Source organism: Panthera pardus, unplaced genomic scaffold (genome assembly GCF_024362965.1).
Source record: "Panthera pardus isolate Hobbes unplaced genomic scaffold, ASM2436296v1 HiC_scaffold_11, whole genome shotgun sequence".
Classification (NCBI taxonomy): Eukaryota; Metazoa; Chordata; class Mammalia; order Carnivora; family Felidae; genus Panthera; species Panthera pardus.
In genome coordinates, this window is record NW_026526666.1 from 53,630,636 (window position 1) to 53,655,580 (window position 24,945).

General features: G+C 42.6%; 1 protein-coding gene across 1 annotated transcript in view; it reads right to left on the reverse strand.

The window, feature by feature from the left end:
* Positions 1-3,672: 3,672 nt before the first annotated feature.
* CACHD1 (cache domain containing 1) overlaps positions 3,673-24,945 on the reverse strand; it is a 209,574-nt gene continuing 188,301 nt past the window's right edge. Inside the window, 11 exon segments of the mRNA XM_019449018.2 lie at positions 3,673-5,424; positions 13,218-13,319; positions 13,975-14,052; positions 15,365-15,526; positions 16,843-16,994; positions 18,434-18,550; positions 19,461-19,547; positions 19,895-20,055; positions 22,365-22,481; positions 22,574-22,673; positions 24,059-24,181. Of these exon segments, the coding sequence (XP_019304563.1) occupies positions 5,186-5,424; positions 13,218-13,319; positions 13,975-14,052; positions 15,365-15,526; positions 16,843-16,994; positions 18,434-18,550; positions 19,461-19,547; positions 19,895-20,055; positions 22,365-22,481; positions 22,574-22,673; positions 24,059-24,181 (1,438 nt within the window). The 3' untranslated portion in view covers positions 3,673-5,185.

Consider the following 24,945-nt stretch of genomic DNA (forward strand, 5'->3'; position numbering starts at 1 on the left):
CTTAGTACAATGTACTAAAAAGCTGTTGCACAAAAAAATTCGAAACGGAGTTCACCGTTATAGAGAACAGATTGGTGGTTGTCTGAGGAAGGTGGCAGGGTGGGCAAAATGAAGGTGGTCAAAAGGTACAAATTTCCAGTCACGAGAAAGTAATGTACAGTGTAACGACTATCGTTAACAATACTGTACTGTACATTTGAATGTAACTAGGAGACCAGATCTTTTAAGTTCTCATCATGAGAAAAAAACTTGCAACTGCGATGGTGATGAATATTCACGGGACTTACTGACGTGATCAATTTGCAATTTATACAAATACTGAGTCATTACCTTATATACCTGAAATATGTTATGCCAATTATACCTCAATTTAAAAAAAGTACTAATTGCTTAAGGAAGTATTTTGGAGAAATAAATTTGCTTCATCTACTACTTTAAGTCGTGTAATATTATCCATTGTAACTAATCACAGTTGACCCTTGAACACCAGTTTGAACTGCATGGGTCGGTCCACTTATACAGATTTTTAAAAAATACAGTACTATAAATGTATTTTCTCTTAAGGTTTTTAATATTTTTTCTCTAGCCTACTTTATTGTAATAACAGTAATACATACAAAAAATGTGTTCATCAACGGCTTACATTATTGGTAAGACTTCTTGGCCCACAATAGACTATTAGAAGTTTTGGGGGGAGTCAAAAGACTGTGGGGAGTCTGGGCCCTTTACCCCTGTGATTTTCAAGGGTCAGCTGTAATTATGACCGCAGCTGACACTCTAGACGTTTAATCTTTTCAACAAACATCGAAGGCCCTCCCTGCAAAGTACAGGGTATGGTACCATGAACACTACAAAGACAATAAGAAACAGTCCTTGCCTCAGGAAGGTAGGATCTAGTTAAGGCTATAAAAAAGCTCATATAGGGGCACCAGGGTGGCTCAGTCGGCTAAGCATCCGACTTCAGTTCAGGTCACGATCTCGAGGTTCGTGGGTTTGAGGCCCGGGTCGGGTTCTGTGCTAATGGCTGAGCCTGGATCCTGCTTCGGATTCTGTCTCCCTCTCTCTCTGCCCCTCCCCCGCTCACACTCACTGTCTCTCTCTCAAAAATAAACATTAAAATTTTTTTTAAAAAAACTCACACTCCTAGAAACAGAAAAGTGGCTGCCAGGGGCTACCAGGGAGGGAGAAAGGGAGACGTTGGTAAAAGGGGATAAACTTTCACTCTAAGATGAACAGGTCTGAGGATCCAAGGTTGACAGTACTATATTGTACAACTGAAATCTAAGAGAACTTAAATGTTCTTACCAAAGATAATTCAGTGAAGTGTTAATGGGGGATATCTTTTCACAATGAATACATGTATCAAATCACCATGACGTAAGTTTTAAATATCTTACAATGTATATGGCACTTAAACCTCAATAAACCACACACACACATCCAAAGCATGAATAAAAAGATATAGAAGAAACTGATTTTTGTGTAGCCCTCCAAAGCTCCAACCCATCTAACAAAATCTGATCTGCTAATATCTAACTTGTTAGGGTGAATATAAATCAAAATTTTCTCCTTAGGAGGGTAGTAATGAATTTTAAGAAGACGAGGAAACACTGTAATAAGGGATGGAGAGGCCCTAATTAGCAGTATAGGACAATGAGGGAGGTTAGAAGGAAGCCTAAAAAATGTCAGATGTGTATCTATCTATATATACTGTTATATACACCTTAGCTATTAGACTATCTATCTTATAATAGCCATAGAAACAGATCTTTCAACATAGTGTTCCTTACTGAAAAATCAGAAAAAAATTTGAATACAGCATGTATTTCAGCCAGGAAAATCACTACTTCTGTGTTCAGAAATAGACCAAAGACAACACAGATGAGAATGCGCTGACGCATTTTGATTTGATTATTCTACCAGAAATAGGTTTTTTGTTTGTTTTTTCCTGAAAGTGTAACCATTACAGCAGTCCATCCCCACAGGGAAACGAGCTCAAGTGATCTTCCACAATTTCTCTCCACGTACCAGTCACGCTGACGTGCAAAATAAGCCTGAGTCAATTTGAAAACATTTTTCACATAAAAATATTAATAAGGCTTCGTTGAGCATTCAAATTAAATCAAGAAGCAGAGGAAAAATAAACAAACAACAACAACAACGTTTTCTGAAGTATCTATGGGGTGCCTGGGTGGCTCAGTCCCTGGTTAAGCGTCTGCCTTTATCTCAGGTCACGATATCACAGTTTGTGAGTTCAGGCCCTGAATCAGGCTCTGTGCTGATAGCTCGGAGCCTGGAGCCGGCTTCGGATTCTGTGTCTCCTTCTCTCTCTACCCCTCCTGGGCTCACGCTCTGTCTCCTTCTCTCTCAAAAATGAATAAACACACACACAAAAATCAAAATATCTAAAATAAACATATTAGAAACGCAGATGAATGTACTCAGAGCTACATGGGTCTGAACCAGTGTTGTTTGGGCCCCAAATAGCAAACTCCCTTTCCTAGAGGTATCAAGTGACCTGGGACACCCTTAGCTGTTGAAACTTGTCAACACTGATGTAAGTATTTGTTATAAGCATTAAGAGGTCTTAGTGAATGGGAAGGCATTGCTAGGACCTCCCCCTCTAGGATTTCAGGGAAGACTCGTGTTTAACAAGCAATGGTATCTGAGGGACAAGAAGAACCAACATTGGTCACCAGGATAAAAAAGTTCCTAAGCACTTAATTTTCCTTTGAAACAAGAACACGAACAACAAATGTTCAAACAACACTATATGCAATGTCTAGGGAACAAAAGGGAGCTTAGAAGGGCAAAACCTCACAAACCTGTGTGCCATGTTCTACAGGGGGCGTAAAATAGTTCTGTGCTCTTATTCAGCTAGAAGGATTCAATCCCTGCCCCCCTCTCCACCTGTCCCCGTCCCCCCAAGTTCAGGACAGGGGAGATACTTAGCACAAAAGACACAAGGTGCATTTCTGTTTTTACCTTCGAGTAGGCTCTAACATGTTATTAAGCTGTTTTGTAATTCTTTCCCTGAAAATACCCAGGTTTTCTCCCATCTAGTAGGAATCCCACAAAGCTAGTGCCACCACACAAAGGTTCTCAACTTCGGCAAACAAAATGGAGAGGCTTAATTTTCTGGGAAGACAGGGAAGTCCCCATTCTCTCCAGCAGTTAGAGAATTATTTATTATTAATTGCATGAATGTAGATGCTCAGGAAGAGGGACCTATGTTCCGCACATTTTTTAATATTTGTTATGTTTTTTTTCACTTTTTTAAATTTTTGAGGGAGATGCAGAGCACGAGCAGGGGAGGGGCAAAGAGAGAGGGAGACACAGAATCAGAAGCAGGCTCCAGGCTGTGAGCTGTAAGCACAGAGCCCAATGAGGGGCTCGAACCCATGAGCTGTGAGATCATGACCTGAACCGAAGTTGGATGCTTAAGTGACTTGAGCCACCTAGGCACCCCTTAACATTTGTTCCTAATGTTATCCCCTTATATTCTTCAATTTTTTTTGCATCTTCAAGATGTCAAGAACCCCCTGACGTCGACAGTAGCACTGAGAGGAGGCCCACTAAGTTTGGTAACTGATCTGCTGGGTTACAAAGTGAACAGAATCTCCACGAGGCACAAGCAGCAGCACGTGAACACATCACTATAAACACTAAGACTGTCCGTTCATACAGTTTATTTCACTAGACTGCAAATTTATACACAGTACGAAGGGGTTTCCTGATAGCACGCATACAGTTTACTTTCTGTACTGCTGAAGAACCAATTGTTTTTTTTTTTTTTTTTACATTATGTCGTGATACCCTATCGTTAAAACGTTATTCAGTGAATTTTTTCCAACTACATATAAACGGAGATTTACCACACACACGGTGCAAGAATGTCTTTATAACATATTTGAATCACAAGATGTGAATCTAAAATACATCACTGTAATTAGAACACTACTTTAAAAATACAATGCCCCACGTTATATTAGCCAGATCGGATTAATCTCTGTATACGTCACAAAGCAGTTCAGTGGATAGCTTCTCGGATAACTGGCAGCAGCTTTGAACTAGGATATCAAAAGAAATCTTTAAGAATCAATTTTGAAGTTTAAAAACATCTTCCTTTATGTACTCAATATTTTCAGAATCAAAATGGGACACTTAAAAATTTATAGTCTCTAACACAAGAAGAAATCCATCCCTCCCTTAGCCGAAAGGCTGGGGTTGTAATACTAGGTTTTGTAAGACATCTGAGAAAAGCATCGTACGGGGAGTGGAAATGAGTGAAAAAGAGACATAACATTTCTTGGAAAGCATTTTGGATTCCTCTGTCTTCCCTGCCTCTGTCAAACATAAAGAATACTGCATTACAAAAAAAGATAGGTTTCCATAAGATGACGTTCTAAAGAAAATGTATGTAAACAAGTCAGAGAGAAGGATTTCTTCATTTTCCCATTTTGTAGAGTGGGGCAGTGGGAGGATATCAGTTAAATAATAGAACTCCATAGTCAACCACTTCACACACAAAACAGCTAGGGATAATTGCTGACAATTTCTTATGTGTTTCCTTTTCTTTCCCCCAAAGTTTGAGAATGTTTGAAAGTTCAATAAATAGTAGAAAAATAATCCTTTACTTAGAAATTTTGAGATGCATCATTTAGAGCTTAACAGGAGTTCCATACAGCAACTGTGGTATCTAGGTACCGCCAGAAACAAAGCGAGATCTTCCGAAAGCACACATTTCTGTCTGGATGTGCCACATTCCCAGTCTCCGGCTGGGCACACTTGTCTCTCTTCCAGTTAAGGAGAGCCGAATGTTTCTGGCTCCTTGGGACATTCCTCTGGCTCAGCTTAACGAAGGTTCCCAATGTTTCGTTTATGGGTCTCGCCTCTGTGTTTGGAGGTTTGCCTTCTGCTCCATCCCATTGGTGTTATGGCAGGTTCGTTAATCAGGCTTACTTCCCCTCCATTTCAGAACCAGCTTCGCACTTTCACAAAAGTGATTTTGTTGTTGTTTCTCATTCCGAAACACATTTGACAGGCAGCAAGTGAGTTAAACCACTCTGGACAAAGCACGAACACAAGGGGTCTCTTGCTGTGGATTATCCGATGCTGGTTCTTCTTCCCTCCAGAACATTCTGTACCTCCCAGCTCCCATCTTCTCATGGAGGTCAGGAGAGTGTTAGCACTCTGCATCGACGGTGTGTACTGTCACGGCCGCCTGCAAGTGGTGGCTGTGGTGCGGCGTGGGGTGGTGGGAACGGTAGTGGTGGAATTTGTGACTTAGCAGGGCGGCCGTCTGGGGCGGGGCGTCCAGATCCAAGTCCTCGTCGTGGTTCCCCACATCCACCCCAGCTGACAAGGGGTCATTGTTGCACGGGGGGTTTTCACTATCTTCCTGTGGGCTCATGGTGCTGTAACCTAGAAAATGAACAGAACAAGCAGCTGAGAGCTTCCAGACACAGGGAGATGTGACTGAAGATTTCTAGGGCACGGGGAGATGTTCCTATCTTTGTGTTACATGGGTGCAAACGTCCGCAGGCTGCCAGCAGACGTCAAAGTGGCTTATTTTTGAAGAGATCTTTTGTTAGCTGTTTCTCCTCTGCGCCACCGCCCCCCCCCCCCAACAATTACACAATAAAAAATTTTACACACCTGAGAAAGTACAGATAAGAAAAAAAATATATATATAGGAAGCTTTTTCCCAAATCCCCAAATCAACACAACAAAAACTAAAATCATCGCTCTTCCCACCTGATCCACAGATAACTACCATTGACATTTGGGACTATCCTCCTACACTTTTCCCTGAGGTAAGATTAACTTTATTTGAATGAATAAATGAATGAATGAATGAATGAAAGAAAAAAGAGAGAGAAAGAAAGAAGGGAGAAAGGGAGAAAAAGAAAAAGTAGGGAGAAAGAAAAATAAAAAAGGCAGCTTCAAAAAAAAAAAAAAAAAAAAAAAAGGAAGAAAAGAAAGAAAGAAAAGAAAAGAGAAAAGGAAAACAAAGTCCTAATAGGATTCAAGTCAAGTTGGGGGCTGGTGGAGAAAGCTGGGCTGCACGTGATCTCACAGCAAGGACAAAAACAAGCGTCTCCATTGTGTGTATATCTGTTCTACGACACACACTGGTGTCCTGGAATTCCTACACACAAATTATACAAGTGAGGGAAATGATGATCAGAGAGGTTAATGAACTTGCCCAAAGTTCCAGTACCTGATGAGATACGAACTCCACATATACCCATAGCAACTAGCAAAGGAATCAACTATTCTCTGTGTAAGCTGGCTCACTGTATTTAAAGATTAATTTCTTTTGGTATTCTAAGTAATACACGTTTCAAAAGAAAATGCCCTTGCTGATCAAAGGATTCCATTCCAAGAACTCTGGCATGTTTTTAAATATTGCAAAAATCCCCTTTAAAATTTTTGAGAAGTGACAGCTCATTAATATTTCCACTGCATCTACGGTTAGCATCAATCAGAGCTCACCCATGGGTAGTGCTAGTCACATTTGTGGTGCAAAATTGATGTGCTTGCATACAGCCAAGCAGGAATGGGATATGGTTGAAAATGTATGCTGGGTGCAAAAATTAGAAAGGCAATTCTCTGTCCTCAATGAACCATTTTGCAAATGACAGAATTATTTAAGTCAGTCTAACTCCAGAAATATTTATTGTGCACCTACTATGTACAAGATACTGTGTTAGGCATTGCAGGAGACACCAAGGTGAAAATCTCCCTGCACAAGGAGCTTAAAAGCTAGAGTTTGAGAAATAAAATGAATACAAGCATAGATCCGTTCAATTATTCATTCATTGAAGACCATTATGCAGCCAGAGGGGGAGGCTACAAAACATGAATAAGAGATGTCTCTTTTCCTTAAGGATTTCACAACCGAACAGGAGACTTACTTGTGAAGCTGGGTTTATTCTAATGCAGATGATGGTAAGTGCTATAGTTGAGGTATAACTGGTATCGAGAACATGGAATAACTAATTCCGGCTGGAAGAATGAGAAAGCTCCACAGAAAAACTCCTATTTCAGTTGGGCTTAAAAGGATATGTAGGAGTTTGGTAAGTGGATATGAGCAAGGGAACGGGAGCACAGCCTAGAGGTGTGGAAAGCCAAGGCCACTGCTGTACCATGTGGCTAGGACAGGTGCAGGTAGGCAGTTGGAGAACGTGGCAGGAGAGAGGTGGAAAGGTGAGTTACAGTCAGATTATAAAGGCCAAAGCAGAGAAAATGGAGGAACAATACATTTTGAACAGACTGGAAAAAAAAAATAGCATGACAGTTTCTGTGTTTCAGAGAGAGTTCTCGTGGCAGTTTGGAAGATGAATAAAAAGGAAATAGAGGGGACAGTTGGGAGGTTATTGCAACAGCCCAGATGACAGACTAAGAATTAAAACTAGGGGTATGGGATTAAGCGGATTTAAAAGTATCTCAGAGGTGGAAACAATAGAAGTTGGTAAGCAGTTAAAAGTTAGGGGGGTTTGGGGGTGATGACTTTGAGTCAGGATGAAAAGACTCGGAGACCCCAAGTGTCAGGGATGAAGGGGGCAGAAGAGGGTGAAGTTGATGGACATAGGCGTCTATCATCACTGAGAGTCTCCTTGGTGCCAGGTGGGGGGCTCAATCAAAAAAGGGGTAAGGGGGAAGCTCCAGCTCCCAAGAAGCCCACAGTCAAGAAGGGGAAACAAAGGTATTCAAACAGAGGCACATGGAGAGGGATACCAAAGCTGATTAACTTGGCTTAGGACACCTTACGAGGACACTTAAAGTGGCCCTCATGGGAGAGAAGGGGTTCATTAGGTAAAGAGCGGGTTGGAAAGGTACTGCAGGCTGGGAGATGAGCAAATGCCAAGACACAACAGCCCGAGAGCCTCTAGGGGCTTTGGGGATGATAACAAGCTCGGTATGGGGGAGAAAGCAGCAGGAGAGGAGACTGAATATGTGGGCTCAGACCAGATCAGGAAGGCTGGCTGAGCTACGAGCTGGGATTTAGCAACAGGCCAGAGGTAGGGGAGGGTGCAAGGACGTAACATGTGCTTGAAGATGATCACTTGTGGCAGTGAGGCGGCTGGAAAGAAGGTGGGACTGAGGCTCAGAGGACAGGAGGCTGTGGTGCTGGCCCAAGGAGATGATGAGGACCTCAAGTGGGCCAGCGGCTGTGTTACGTAGGGCAAGCGGCCGGCTTCAAGACACTGTTCGAGCTCAGAGTAGGTTGCCTTTGGTGGCCCAACTGACTTCCCTGGGGGGGAAGATCCAGGTTGACATCCTTGGATAAGGTTGAGGTTTCTAGGTTCAGGGCTGGGGAAACAGTGATGCCTTTCCTCAAGAATCAGGAGCCAGAATGGGATTCTCAGCATCAGCAGGGCTCGGTCTGGAACCTGAGACTGGATGGTAGACGCTGAAGCCCCAGTTACAGAGTGCTGCGTGTGCTTAAGCTGCCATGTGCTTCACACGTAGGGGACTCAAGTAGAAGACACACTTTTAGCAAAATCTCAGCATCTATGTTGATGATTGTTGGCCAACCTTTAGTGCTAGGCTGTCTTTATCTTGCCTCCAAGTACCTCCTGAAGGGTTTCCCATCTCCACTCATTTACAAGCACCCACAGAAACTGTTAACTCATTTTCACATTCCTGGTGTAAAATTCATGACAGGCCTTCTGCCGGGCTCACCCTCCCACCTTCCATCATCCGGCTATTGTCCTTCATGCTTCAGTTTTTAAAGGTCTTCTCTGGGAAGCAACCCAAACCCCCAGCACCCCATCCTGCCAGCCCACGTGGGGTCTGTTGCCCCTTCTGTGAATTTAAATGGCATTCTGTACACATCTCTAGCTTAGATTTTTACTATGCAATAAAACTTAGGGCCGTCGTGGCCATTAGTGAATTTCCATTTATTTTTGTACTCCTAATATTCAACGCAATGCCTCACACAGAGCAGGCACTTCATTTTTCAAAATCACATTACTATGCTCCCAAAGCAATGTTATTAAGAGTTTTTTGGGTATCTGTGGTTTTATCTGGTGTGACATTCTCATCTAACAATGAAGACGTTCCAGGATTCACTGGGCCCTGCCCAGGGGTTCTGACTTAACACGCCAGGGGTGCTCTGGACCTGGCTGATCATAGGCTCAAGGGTGGTTTTAATGATGGAGCTGTTCCCACAGCACCTCAGGGGCACCCCCATTTCTCCTGCTCTTGCTTTCTGATGAGAACCCAAGCACAGGGTCTTCCAAAGTGAACCCCTTGCTCTGGGACATTCTGTTTAATTTTCTCAGTGTGGCAGTATTGCTCAGCCCCTCTGTAACTTACTCAAGCTTCCTCTTATCTCAATAATTAATGAAAATCTGGAGAGAGGGATAGCAAGCTGTGGAGAAGAGGGAGAAAGCCAAACACATGCTCTCACTTAACAAATTGAGTGTTTACTTAGCACCAGACAATTCTGTTGGGTGCTGGGAACAGTGATGAATAAGACAGATTCAGTATGACTCAAGGCAGAAGAAGCACTATTGAAAACACAAAGCTATCAGCCAATACTTTCAAAGGAAAAGTTTCTTACTATCCAAAGGTGTGTGCAGTATAGTCTCTGAAAAGGCGACCTCAAGCAAAAAGTAGGCTCAGGAAGGAGACTAGGCGACCATTGAGAACAGGAGTCAAGATCAGGCTTTTTGGTATTGTGCTTACATATTTAGCTGATGGTTCCTGAAGAAACCTCTCTGGATGGGTGGGGAGGTTAGGTCACTCTGGGGACTCACTCTCCACCTTGTGGTCACAGAGAGTAACTGTGGGAGAATATCCACGCGCCTCCAAAAAACAATGGCCCTAAGTTACACTCTACAGTTTTTGACCAGGTTTTCAAGGCTCACCATTCACCTTTTAAGCTTTTTGGAATTTGCTTTACTAGGAGGAGGTCTCCCTTTTACAAAGAAAAAAATGTTGCTTAAATACATTTATATCCAGTTTCTAATGAGTTGGTAACTAACACGCAGATTCAAAAGGGACACATTGGTGGTTTTTAACCTAAAGATAAGCCAGTTGATGAATGGACAGAACATGAGATTTTCAGAAGAAAAAAATGGGCAGACATATAGAATTAAAGCATAAATAGGTAGTAATTGTTTTTAATTGCTACTTGCGAGTGTAACAGTAAATCGTCAAGGGCTGAAAAACAGTCATTCTAAGTGGTCTTAGAATATTGACGAAAATAATTCTACCTTTCAAAAACTATTCTTATTTTAGCATTTTTAAGGTGCAAAATTAAAATAAGATTCCTTTGAAATACAAAACTCTCTTGGCCACATGAAATACCACTGACCCCTGAGTAACCTTGAACTACATGGGTCTACTCGCAGGCTAGTTTTCCATAAATACAGGACAGGGCTGTAAATGTATTTTCTCTTATGATTTTAACATTTTCTTTTCTCTAGCTTCCTTTAAGAAAACATTATATAATACATGTAACATACAAAATGTAGACTAATCCACTGTTCATGTTCTTGGTAAGGCTTCCAGTCAACAGATTATTAGTAGTAAAGTTTTTCTTTTGGTGGGGGTGAGAAGTTATATGTGGATTTTTTTAAAATATTTTTTTTTAATGTTTATTTTTGAGAGTGAGAGAGAGTGGGAGAGGGGCAGTGAGAGAGGGAGACACAGAATCTGAAGCAGGCTCTAGGCTCTGAGCTGTCAGCACAGAGCCCCGTGCAGGGCTCAAACCCACGAACCGTGAGATCATGACCTGGGCCGAAGTCAGCCGCTTAACCAACTGAGCCAACCAGGCACCCCTAGATGTGGATTTTTGATTGAGCAAGGGTGGGGGCTGGTGTCCCTAATGCCCATGATGTTCAAAGGTCAACTGTATTTCTAAATAAAAATACAGCTTGAAGTCTACAAGTTTGGCCTGGTGACATTCAGTTTTAATTCTAGGTATATCACAATTCTGAACCACATCCTGAAAATCTAATCTGTTCAGTACTCATATATTTATGTGTTTTATTCCTTTGAGTTTCCTTTTGTGGAACAGACCCAAGGTAAAAATGCTCACCGGGTTGCAAACAACCACGGTGCTACAATTTTACCCCGTCAAGGGCCAGCACCAACAGCACCAAGGCCACCTTCCCCCAGGGGACTTCCATGATTCTCATGGACTAAGGTCCAAAGTAGCTTCACTAAGATCTCATTACCTGTTGAGGGGGAGAGGTGGGTTCCAAGTGAGCTGTGCTTGGCCCTATCTTATAAGCTCTTCCATAATCACTCGGCCTCACAGAAATGAGGCTGCCCCTTCACAAGGTCCCCCCACTGTGCCTAGCAAACAGCATAAAAGAACACAGAGCTGAGAAAGAAGGGTACTGACAAAACAACGAGATTAGATTTCCTTGTTTTCATGCGAACCTACCCATGGCCTATTCTTGGCATCACAGGGACATTAACCTGATGCCACCACTTTTAGTGACCCACCATTCAGGTTCAGGGATATGACAACATGCAGTTAAATGCTATTGATTTTTGTGGTACATTTGGAATTATGTGGAATGTCAATGTCTTCCATTTCTTTTGGTGTTGCATTCTATCTGCACGAGGAACTATTTTTCATTCCTCGGGGATAACAGGGATCCAATTATTGTGAAAAATGAAAGAAAGCAAGCCCTTAGCTAGATTCCTTAGCTTTCAGATACTGACACTGCATTACTGCTTTCATCTAAGCTGTTGCTTCATACACCATTTTACTAAGACAATGGGAGAGCTAATGGAACATTGGAAATGTCACTCAGAATTCCAATTTCGTATTGAAGCAATTTCTATCCGGGGAGAAGGAAAGAGAGAGAAAGGATTCAGTATTTCTGCTGAATAAGAAATTATTTCTGTTGAACTTTAGTAGCCTCAAACCTGTTTTATTATTCAAAGGAGAAGAGGCACAGAACTGCCTGGCAGAATGAATTTATGCAGGTTCAAAGGTTTTTAGGGGGAAAAAACCCCAGAAAGTCAAACTGAAAAATTTAAGTTGTGCTTTGACTCTGCATAGAAACCTGAAGTTTCTACTTAGTTGGTGAGAACAATGTCATTCAAAGCTCAAATTAGGAACCTCCAATTTACAAATCAGAGTTTTGGCTTCTGTTTTCCAAAGGGAGTTTGAATACCTGGCTGTCATGTAAAAGGCAACACTGGTTGCCTTGACGAATATCCACTCCTTGCATGTTTTAGCACAGGGCTGGGAGCTCACAGTTTGTAGACTTCCTTTTTTTTTTTTTTTTTTTTTTTCCTAGGGTAGATGTGGAGAAAGAGTCAAAAAGGTATAAATGCATTATTTATGCATTAAAAAAAGATCTGATTCTGGGAAGAAAATAAAGTTTTCTAGCAAATTAAACAAGCACACGAAAAACAAAAAGATCTTACAATTACAAAAAGTTCTTACAAGGCCCCACACTCCTGTCATGTTGTTGCGGAACACTGGCAGTGATGGCTACAGGGCGGGACATGTCTGCTCTTCCCTGTGACGACAAGCCATCCGGATGTTGGCAAGGTAAGAAGCTAGGTGGTGGCCAAGTCTTTGGTACAGCATGTGGACTTGATAATTCACAGCCCGCTCAGCCTTAGTGCCGACCCTTTTCTGAGCATCTTAGAGGCATCTTCTATAACCTCCGTGACTATATACACCAGTCCGCTTGCCTCTGAATCTCCTTTGCCCCAACTTTTCTTTCATCAGCCTTTAAGCCCAGTGCAAATGTTGTCTCTTTGGTGAAGGCTTCTCTGAACCTTCCAGGCAAGGCTGGAGGTCAGGATGGGGAATGCCAGAAGGAAGCATGAACTCTTGTCATGTCCAAAGTGTATACGTGGCTGAGAGAGCCCTTGAGGATGCTGGTGTTGGCCAGCTAACAACAGTGGGTAGCAGAACTGATGTGGATGCCAATTACCAAGGATCACGTGGAATGGTAAGCGGGTTCCATTCAGACAATGTGAACCTTTATGCATGGAGAACACTTAGATGCAATCTGTGTGCCCAAGGGTCATCTCTCTTATTCCTGCAAGTGCCGAGACAAAAATCAAAACTACCCTTGGGCTCCTAGAAATGTGCCATGTTGGAATATGTCCTTTGGAAAACTATGCCAAAGTAATGAATTTGAGCACAGAACAGGAGGGAGAAGAGGGGATGTGAACACTGGCCCACAGGGAGCCCACCAGACTCTTCAGAAGGAGCTAGACCTTACCATGATCACTTTCTGTTCCTGATCGACCCCAGTAGCGACGCCTCCTCTCTGGACTGTGTGCATGTCGTTCGATGACTGCAGCTATAAACCTAGTATTGCTGACTGTGGGGAGAAGACAGTTAATCACTCTTGTGCCAGTATCCTTACTGTATAGAGTACATTTGCTCTGGGCAGGTTGATTCACACACTGGGGGGAGCTGTTCTTTGGAGAAATAGAAGAAGTAAATTATTATTATTATTATAATTTTTTTTTTTAATTTTGAGGATTAAGGGCAGTGAGAAGTTCCTCATCACAGGTCTCCAACATGCATTAAGAAGACATGTTCTACACAGTTGTAGGCCAAGGTATGTATCTCACGCTAATTGAATTCTTTTTTGATAAAGAAATGCTCTTCCCCCCTGCAACTGAATTATATACATTTAATCCCCGGAGGGATTAAAACAATGTATATCACCTGATGATTCTCTTTCTGAAATACTATGCTGGAAAGCAATGAGGAGGAGAAAGAAAAGGTAGGGTGAGGTGTTAGGACAAAGCACTTAACGAGAAAAGGAACATCAAGACTCCTTTTAAGATTTTCTAAAACAAAGCAAACACCTACACTTATTTATTCCTAATGAAAATGGGGGAGGAAAAACCCTCGCCACATTAAGGTTCTTAAATCGTAATATACGCCAAAAGGATAGAAGACAGAACATTTATTCTGGTTTAGCCTCCTGCTGACACGTTCCGCAACGAGGCAGCTTGAATACTCACTGATGCCTCTGTCCTCATGGCTGTCATCGTCCCTTTCATCTCTGTCATTCTCCAGGTTGGACATACGCACTGACATTTCTACCCATCATTAAAGAGAAAGAAACATGACTATTTAATCAAACAAAATCACCCACTTTAATACCCTGTGGAGGCCTCATTTTGATGGCTGGGTGACAGCATTCCATCAAGAACGAGTCCAAACTTGGAAAAGAATAAACTGATGTCCCATGTCCCATCCATTTTTTTTTTTAAAGGAGGAGGTAGCAGGAATCAAAACAGGGAGGACCAGAAATGAATAATCAAGAGAGGCACCTGAAATTAACTTCTGAAGAAAGGAGAGCAAAGAAGTTGATAGAGGCTAATGGATCTTTAGTCCTCTACCAATGTACCTCAAACAGAAGGAAGGGGTCTAAAGCCATGGCTGAGTGTGCCAAGAAAATGGTGTCACAAAACCCTATAAAAGGCCAGGTATAAGGTAACACTGGATGACTGTCACATACTTACCAAGGGGAAATCTGGGTATCCAAATCTTACCACGGGGAAGGAGCTTTGTGATTAGTCCTGTTACTAAATCAGGCAGCATTATCCCAAGATGCCCCCCACACCCACCCCACTGCCCCATCAGGATTGCGGCCACAGTGAACTATTCCAGCATCACTCTGTCCTTACTGCTGCAAGGATGAGCAAAGTGGCCCTGACCAAGTCCAGAACGATGAGTGAACCTTATCTCCATAAAGGTCAGGTTAATAAATCCCTGGGGCCTTTTACAAAACATGGGGAAGCCCATTAAATGGTTTCGTCCTTGCAAACGAGCACCGATATCCCATTTAACTCTTGGTATGGAAGCCATGATTGCAGATTAATCATTTTGTATCTGGCTCCAATGAATTCTCCTCTTCAAGAGCTGTGATTATTGCTTTGCACGTGTTCCTTCACACCACGGGATAACAGCTGCAATAGAACAGACTCATGGTCTTGCCAACAGGGACCCAGGCTATCTTTGCCTCACCTGTCTGGAACAGCAAAGACAGCACATCTGAGTTGAGGGAAGAACGAAATTTCCCACTAAGCATCCCAGCTCCCCTGCCTGGCTTATTCAAGAGGCATGCCGTGGGCGGCTAATGTGTGTAAGATGAGAGAGCATTGGGGGATTTTCTGGGGAATCAAAATGAAGCTCACAGGGTTGAGACACTAAAGAATGAGCCACGGGCTAAAGGTAGCAAGTAGGCTTTGGGGACTTCCGAATCACACTCCATGAAAACGGAAAAGGTAGTGCTGTTCTTAGAATTACTTAGGGGCTTACACGACTGGCCACTGTCTTTTCAGCTCTGGAAGGACGCAAGGGAGGCTGCTGCCTCCCAGAGGAGCTTTGGATTCATTTGGGGCTCACCTTGGGCAGCAAGAGGAGACATGTGCTGGTGACTCCGGCGATGAATCTGATGGCGGTAGGCATACACTGCAAGGACGAGGACCATGATGCATCCCATGATGCCTCCGGCCACGGGGCCCACGGGGGCACTTTTAATCATGTTCAACGTGACCACCTCGTCACCTTTATTAAAGCAAACAAATAGATGTCCTTTGTCAAGATTTCCCAAGTGTGGTAGGAAGTAGGGATGGGGGTGGTAAGATGGAGGGACTAGAGTGGGGTGGGGTGTGTTGAAGAGAAGAGCAGGTGCTTTAAGTTTTGAAAACCTCAAAGGAGATCCACCAGAATGTGGGACGAGTGGCTTCTGTTAATCCCTGGTTCTCAAATTAAATGTCGGCTGCTCGGCAGAGCAAGAGTACATTTGGCAAGGACTACTAAAACAAGTGAGTAGATGAGAATCACTTAAATATATGCTGCCCAGTGCTAAGAGCCTAGCTCCCCGGGGTGTGGGCTACTCTTGGAAGAGAAGTCATGTAGCACAGAGGTAAGGGCAGCGTGGGCCTCTTGGCACAAATTTATTGTACCTGGTGTCCTTTATGGCAACGAGTGAGTTGCAGGACTCCTAAACAGGATCACACTTCAAAGCTTATAGGTTCCCTTTAAAACACTATTAGCACAGTCACGTAGGAAACTGCAGGTGGGTATATAAAGTGATGTTTTAGAACAAGGTCACTTCAACTACATCCTAAGCTGGTTCAGTAATAATATGTGAGCTCAGGATCCTTCCTCACATAGGAGGAGTTTTTCTTCTATAGACGGGCTAATGTGGGGAGGTGTTTAAAAAAATAAATAAGGGTTTAAATATCTCACCTCCCAGGGAAGCTTTGGGACCTTGTACTAGCTCCAGAAAGACACCGAGAAAATCTCAGAGGAGGGATGCAGGTAGTAAGTATATTTGAGGTCTTGGGGCCTGATCCCAGACACGTTCCTCCCTCCAGTGTCCCTGTCCCCGACCCTAAGCTACCCATTAGATAGCTCTGGCTTCTGCTGACTCCAGGACCTGAAGTACTGACTTGTAGCCACAGAACTTCTGCCTTGCAAATATCATGAGGCAACGTTGCAGCAGGAGAGACCAATGTGCAGTGGTCACTCCACCCATCGCTGGCCCTGTTCTCCCGACAGCTGGGACTCAAATTCAAACAAACTCCATGGTTCAGCCACGCAGAAACCAGGCCTGACATTTCTCAGAACTAGCTTTATGGGAATGAATTCCAGGCTTGTAAACTTTGGCAGGATACATGGCTGCTTACTCTGCATAGAATATCTAAGCCAGCTTTGAAGGTAATTATCTGCCTTGGATTTGTAACTAAAAAACTACTGGCAAAGGAAGGAAACGGGAAACAAGGGTAGAGGATCATTTGAAGATTTTTGTCCTCGCGTAGAGGCAAAAAAAATTCGTATTCAAGAATCCAAATATTCTGGGTTCCCAACAAACATACCTATTGCTCCCAGGTCATCCACATAAGGACTTTTGGCTCCCACGATCCCCCCGAAGCATTCTTTCTGGGGTGCACAGTAGGATTTGTCCAGGTGAGTCTTTCCATCGCTGTCTACCATGCACCATTCACAATCCAGCACACCGAAGCAGTCCCTGCCAGAGAGATGATGCTGAGTGTTCCGGGAAGCTGTGCTGGGCAGGGGACAGCATATGGACTTGGGCATCAGACAGCTCTCAGGAGCTCCATTACTTGCTGGTGCCGTAAGTCCTTGAGCTCTAGTTTCCTTTCCTTATACAAAGAAGAATAGCAACCATCTGCCAAGGCATAGCTGTTTTATGTCTCTCAACAACATGGAAATGAGAGAAATAAAACAGTTCTGTGGATCACACCATAAAATCCACACATCACAGATTAGAAGAGGATTATTCCAAATCATCTCAAAAGACCAAGTGGCCCCAAGGTTCATTAGATTTTGGCCTGACATCCCCCAAGTGTAGGGTCATTTAAAAAAAAAGGGTGGGGGAGGAAGGAAACCTGGTCAAATCAATTTGGGAAACATGAGGCAAGTTAAACAGCTTTCTTTCCTGCCAATTTCTCAGAACTTTTAATATGTTAAGTGCATTAAGACTCTCTAAGAGGATGTGTGCAGTGTTCCTCAAATTTAGTTTTGGGGGCACCTGGGTGGCTCAGTTGGTTGAGCGTCCAACTTCGGCTCAGGTCACGATTTTGCAGTTCGTGAGTTTGAGCCCTGTGTCGGGCTCTGTGCTGACAGCTCAGAGCCTGGAGCCTGCTTCAGATTCTCTGTCTCCTTCTCTCTCTCTGCCCCTTCCCTGCTCACACTCTGTCTCTCTCTGTCTCTCAAAAATGAATAAACGTTAAAAAAAAATTTAGTTTTGAGTTAGTGCCTAATATTCCAAATTAATCTATCTGATACCCTCTCATTCCTTTGCTAAAATATGCACTAAAAGCAGACTGGCTGCCTGTTCTACCCGCTGACCGTACAACCAAATGGCAATTGGCAGCTGTAATACACAGATCACCCCCACTCCCACCACCCCTACAGCCCACCACAGCCACTGCTCCCATGATGGCTAAGCCCAAACATCCTAGAGTGGAGGGAGACGCAGCAGGGGACATGTAGTTGTTGGTTTTTTGATTCTCAAAGCTACCATGAAACCTATCTGCTTTCTAAAAAAGCAGAACTGATCAGCTATAACCCATAGAGCTGGGTTCTGTTTCAGGAACCCAAAAGCCCCTGCCCCTTGCCCTTGGCTTCTGTGTGCCATGTCCCCTCTCATTCCTTTTATCTAAAGAGTAACTTTCCCATCCACAGAGGAGGTGACTAATATATGGTACCAATGCCAAGCAGCTATAAATAGTGAAAACTGGACAACATTACAACCAGTGGATAAAAGGCATACAGAAATCAATTTTGGGTCTGAAAAATTGGTACATATTTAGAAAACATCAAGAATGAGAGTAATAAATAACAGCTGGCAAAGCTCAATGAGGCTCCAGGTTGCCGTTCCTTACTAGACTCTACGCCTGCAGTATCGTGTTGATACCAAGGCAAGCAATGGGCAATGCTTACCCACTTTCCATCCTCTGACTGCACCTGCTGTTGACACACTGGTGAAGGGCATCTTGTAGGCCAGGGTCAATAGCTGTGTATGTTACCGGTTCCTGGTGGACCTCGCAGCTTGGGTTTCTATGTAGGAACAAGTCTGGAGGTTAGGACCAATACCACTCATGTTCTAAACTCATCATGCCTCTGGTCCCCGACTGCCTCAGACAGATCTGGGTTTGAATTCTCGCCACCTATATGTAACCACCCTGGGCTTCAATTTGTTTGTCTTTATGTACACTTAACCACTTAACCACTCTGGGCTTCAATTTGTTTGTCTTTATGTACACTTAACCACTTAACCACTCTGGGCTTCAATTTGTTTGTTTTTATGTACAATAGAAACAATATATGTATAAAAAGAAAATCATAAATATTCAACAAAACGGGAATGTATACAAGAGAAGTGAATGTTACCTCCCCTGACTCACCACTCTAAATCTTACTTTTCAGAGGTAACCACTATTAACAGTTTAATGAAGGTCCCTTTTGACATTTTCTCTATGACTAAACGAACATTTACTAGTATATCAGCATACACAGGATTCTTTCATTTAAGTTCTAGAGAAGGGACTTACCCCAGTTTATTTAGCTGTCGTCTTAAAACTTGTCGCTAATATAAATAATGCCATATTATGTGTAAGCACATGTGTGTATAAAAGGTACCTATAGATTTATCACAAGGTTAATTTGAAAACCAAGTGACTCAATGTGCATAAAGTATCTGACACATGGCAGACACTTCGCGAATGCTTGTTAACAGTCCCCTACTTTATATGTACAGAGCACATATACTTTGAACATTTTCACAGCGTTTAAATTTAAACCTGAAAGAGGACTTCATTGGAAGGCTTGAAATCTGGCTCAGTGAACAGTTACATCATCAGAATGAATCACTTCTTATACCACAACCCAAAACAAATCTATAAATGAGGCTCCCAGTGTGCATGTATCTGTGTATGCCACATACATTTATGTAATATGTATATTTTACCGGTTCTCTGCATTGGTGAGGTTGCCAGTGCACTCATTGACCTCTAGAGGGCACTCACAGGGACATTCACATTCATTTTGTTCCATTCTGAAAGGCAATAAGAAAATTACTATGCAGAGGGTCAATAACAAACTATATGCTGTACATGGACCAGAAGAAAATTAAAAAAAAAAAAAAATCTGAGCTAGTTAAAAGGGAGAGTTAAAAGGAAGTTATGACCAAAGGTTTACACTATGATTGGCTTCCATCCATTACTTTTGGACAAGGATGCTGCGAACCACACAGCTGTCGATGCCTCTGCTACCTGGCCTTTCCTTTTCTACATGACACGCCCCTGTGCTTTCTACTTTGCAGATACCACTTCAAAATGACTAGCACCAGTGAGGATATTTAACAGTGTAGTAAACAGAGAATAGGACCCATGGCATTTTTACCGGTGACAGTTGAGACAGAGACGATCGACCATGCTACAAGCACAGAAGGCAAGAGAGTCGCAGGTTTCGTTGACAATGCCAACAAACGCGTTGGTTCCTGGGATCCTCGCCAGTCTGTACTTAGAACAGTGGCTGCCGTGCACAAGGTTCGTCAAATCTCCCTGGAGATGATGCAGGGGTCAGAAGTGACAGACAACAATGCAAAGAGTCAGCCCTATCATGGTGAAAACAACCCTTCAACCACCTGCTGGAAACAGTGTACATTAAAACCTAATTTAAAAAAAAATTTATTTATTGTCTAATTTACATCTAAGTTAGCATATGGTGCAACAATGATTTCAGGAATAGATTCCTTAATGCCCCTTACCTGTTTAGCCCATCCCCCCTCCCACAACCCCTCCAGCAACCCTCTATTTGTTCTCTGTATTTAAGAGTCTCTTGTGTTTTGTCCCCCTCCCTGTTTTTATATTATTTTTGCTTTCCTTCCCTTATTAAAACTTTATCTGGCTACAAAATATATAGTTACTGTTGACAACTGGAAAAACAATTTTTTCCTTTTTTTTTTTTTTTTTTAGTTTATTTATTTTGAGAGAGAGCAAGAGTGAAAGCCCGAGCAGTGGAGGGGCAGAGCGAGAGGGTGAGAGAGAATCCCGAGTAGGCTCCCTCGCATCAGCACAGAGCCTGACGCAGGGCTCCATCTCACGAACCATGGGATCATGACTTGAGCCGAAATCAAGAGTTGGGCACTTAACCTACTGAGCTACCCTGGCACCCCTAAACAGAATATTTAAATAACTAAAGCAAGCATCCTTTTCTTCATTCTTTACCAAGAAAATGTGATAGCCAGCTTCTTGAAATGCCAGATTTGTCTACCACATATAAAACCAAAGATTCAAAAGCAGCATTGTAAAGCATGCTCATTCTTTTTTGCATGTGTGTCCAATGTAGTAGGCCAACTATGAAATCCCTTGCTTGTTACTGTGCCAGTCGTCCCCCTCCATGTGTATGGTGAGGATAACCTACCTCTGAGACTTGTGGCACTGAATGGATTCTTAGGGGTCTGGATGGATTTTCCAGAGCCTGGAAGATGCCCAAGCAATAATATAAGCTTATCATCCCATTATAGCTCTAATACCCAGAAATGCTCCAGGTTCCATTTTGGAATAACTTGAGCTGTTAAGAAATTATCCTAATTCATATTCCACTAAAATTTGCGTTTCTGAAAAATTTCTCCCAGAGTATGCTGGCTTTGTCTGCCGAAGACTCAGGAAATCATCGTACAAGTGGTAGAAGACACACAGTAAATCAGATTTTCATAGAACAACCTTACCCAGCAGCTTCCTTTGGATTATACTCAAGTGTGTCATTATCTGCTTTAAAGAGAGTATTCCTCAGAAGGGTGTGAAGTCTAAAGAGAGTAATAATGACTTCTTTTGCTTTGAATATACTGTGCTATTAATGTATTCAATTTTAAACTCTTCTATTACCCAATTTTTTTTTTGAGAGGATTTTCTTTTTTTAAAACATATTTGAGAGTGAGAGACAGACAGACAGACAGAGAGAGAGAGAGAGAGAGAGAGAGAGAGAGAGAGAACATGTGAGTGTAGGAGGGGCAGAGAGACAGAATCCCAAGCAGGCTCCATGTTGTCAGTGAGGAGGCTGATGCAGGGCTCGAACTCGTGAACCATGAGATTGTGATCTGAGCCAAAATCAAGAGTCAGACAGATGCTTAACCACTGAGCACCCCCAGGCGCCCCGAGTAGGATTTTCAATCAACCAATACATCTTGAAAATTTTTAACTATACATTTAATGATATACGTAACTATTCTAAGTAAAAAGCTTACTTCTTGTGAATAACTTTTTCAACATTGGTTCTGTCACTACCCATTTGAGGTTTCCCAGCTAAGATTATTTACAATTTAATAAGAATATTAAGACCTTTGTTTTTTCTTAAGATCTTTAATCTTACCTAGGTAAGTTTGCAGTTAAATCAAATACTTAAGAGTATTCTAAGCTACAAAAAAAGAAATTATTTTTGGATGATCTACATGAAAGCTCCCATGTAACTGGGTGGATGACCAAGAAATGACCTAATTTGGCCTTAGGAATTTAAGGAGGCTGCAGGATCTCTAGAAGACAGGAAGAGGGGAACACAGGGCACCATGCGTATTTATATAAGACTGTGGGAAAGGACTTCAGCAGACATTTCAAAGGGTTTCGACTGGGTGAGTCTTTAAACAAACAAAACCAAAACAAAATACCAAGTGTGAGACCTTAAAACATTCACTGCTCCACTCTGGGCTTTATAGCCCACAATGGTCAGGCTGGTGAGCTGGACTAAAGTCCTGTCCTCTCATTCTATAATTCTCAGGCAATGAAAGAGCCAGGAATACCGTTCAGATATTAACTATTATTTCATTTCATATTCCACAGTGGGATGAGATATGAGAACGTAAGGATCCACTTACCACAAGGCTAGTGTTGAATTTATAAAACCTTTGGACTGTTCGGTCACTGAAGCTGTTGCACAGGTTTTTCTTTACAAAGTTGGGGTGGTTCAGGATATCGTTTGCTACCAAGGGCTCCTAACAAGGCCAAGTGGACAGAAAACATAGGCCACATAATTAATGAGGCATAGGCTGTGGGCACACTGCGCTATTGGCTTTGCAACAAGTACCTTGTGGGTAATATGCTGTTGTTCCACAGGTGCATGTCCTTTGGGGTCAATGAGGGTTGGATGTGCCACCAGATAACCCCGGTCCTCCATTATGAAGCACCTGTGTCAAAACACGGGACATCCTTCAGTAATATGAGTGGTTTTTCTATACTGTCAGCATTTATCTTGCTAGCCTTGAAACAAATTGCATTTATCTCAGTGAATAGTCCCTGAGACAAATTCACTGAATCTCAGTAAACGGTCCCTGAGAAAATTCACTGAAGGCAGGCTGGCAAACAGGTAGATAGATCCGTTCTTCTTCTTCTAAGTTTATTTATTAATTTGAGAGCGAGCGAGCGGGACAGAGGCAGAGAAAGACAGAGAGGGAGAATCTCAAGAGGCTCGGCACCATCAGCAGCGCAGAGCCTGATGTGGGGCTCGAACCCACGAACCGTGAGATCATGACCTGAGCCGAAGTTGGGTACTTAACCAACCGAGCCACCCAGGCGCCCCAACAGATACATTATTCTTGAGGTGGTAGGTTATCTGGTATACAGTTTATGGTAAGAAAGTTACACCTGACTCTGAGGCTACCTACATAGTTCAGACGGAATGTGTCCACTTAGCCAAAGATGGACTCAAAAATCTTTTGCAAGGATATGTAAGGGGCAAGTTTATTCTTTCTTCAGAGGAGGGAGACTCTGAAGGAAGTGGCCTTGGCTATTTAGAGGCACAACGTTTAAGCAAACCATACGATTTCTTCTTTTCATGTTAAATATACATAAAATACAACCTGCAGGGACATACAAAAAATATATTTGATGGAAACACTAAATAAGCAAAGCTGGAATTGCTCTAATCAAGGCTATGTACTGCTCTATTTTACTCTGCATTTGTTGTAACAGTTTGCTATTACAACATTTCTCATTCCTCATTAAGGGCCAATGTGAAATTTAGCAGTGATGTGAAGCATGGACCATGAGAGTGAAATAAGAAAGCTATTTTTAAAAGTGGCCTGCATTAAATCAAGGGAATACCCTTGCTTTGATGAGACATGTTCTTTTGAAATTAGGAGGTGAAGGCTTTCTTTAGTTCCACGAGCCTCTTTCCGGGGAAATGTAAAAGGGAAAAGTCTAAGTGTCTGAAATCCCCACAAAGACTTTGGCTTAATAACTAAGTTAACATCAAAAGTACCCTCTGGTCTTTCTAGCACCCAAGATATGGGAAACCTTTAATTACGGACTCTGAGAGAAACAAGAGCTTTCAGGGAATTCTGTGCCACAGTCTTTCTCCTTGTTATGAGATGAATCTGTTTGTCTAAATCCTAAATGGCATGCATCTTAGAAAACAAAAAGAACAAAAACCTTCTTAATAGAACACCCAGGCGACGGAGTCCATTTCTGGTCTTGACCATGACAATGTGGTTGCCATTCAACTAGAGATGTCTGACAGCACTGTCTTTGTATTTTGTGGCTAAACAGGAAATGGTGTTCCCAAAGGGCTTACCTTATTTTGTTGCCACCATCTTGGTTACAGACTGGCAGTAAGTCCATCAGAACCTTGTAGAAGTATCTAAGTGTGAAGTCAATCCCCATCACAGCCACGGTGTGCCCGGAAGACAGCTGGGTACTTCACGTGAAGAAGATCAGTGAGAACAAGAGGCACACATCTTATTTAAAGGAAAGCTATGTTCCATCACGAGGACGTTGTATGATATTAGAAACATATGCCCACTGTCCTGCCACATTTTTCATCCCTATAAAAATGATCAACTAAATGGCTCATTTAGCATAATGGAGATTTGATAGGAGAAAACTTAAGGATAAAGGTATAACTTTCTAATAAGATGAGCCCCAAACCCAGGCAGCTGTGGAATATGGCTAGCCCTGGCTTTAGATGTTCAGACAGTGACTGGACTATTCTTTGGCAAGAATATGGGGATGGCAGGAAGAGGCATCAGGTGGGAGGTTGGAAGCATGACTACCATAGTTCCTCCCAACAAGGAACCTGAGTGATCCCTTTAATTATTTCCCTCATTTCATAGATAAGGAAAGTGAGATCTCATGAAAGTTAACTGACTAGTGTAAGGTCAGACAAAACTACGCCTCATTTTCTTTCTAGAACACTAAGTTTGGCTCTATTCCAAACATAGCTCGGATTCTAGAACAAAACTCACTTGGTTCACAGGCCAGCTCCTTCTCCAGTCTAAAATGCTACTCTCAGAAAGAGGAGCACCCAAGAGGATACAGTTGGGTACTATATGGTGCTTGCTAACTCTTTAGCTCTGGAATCAGGCAGATCTGGAGTCAAATTCTGGCCCTCTTTGTTCCCATCTCTGTGGTTCCTGGGAGGCTACTTAACCTTTCCAAGACCCAGTTTTCTTATGTGAAAAT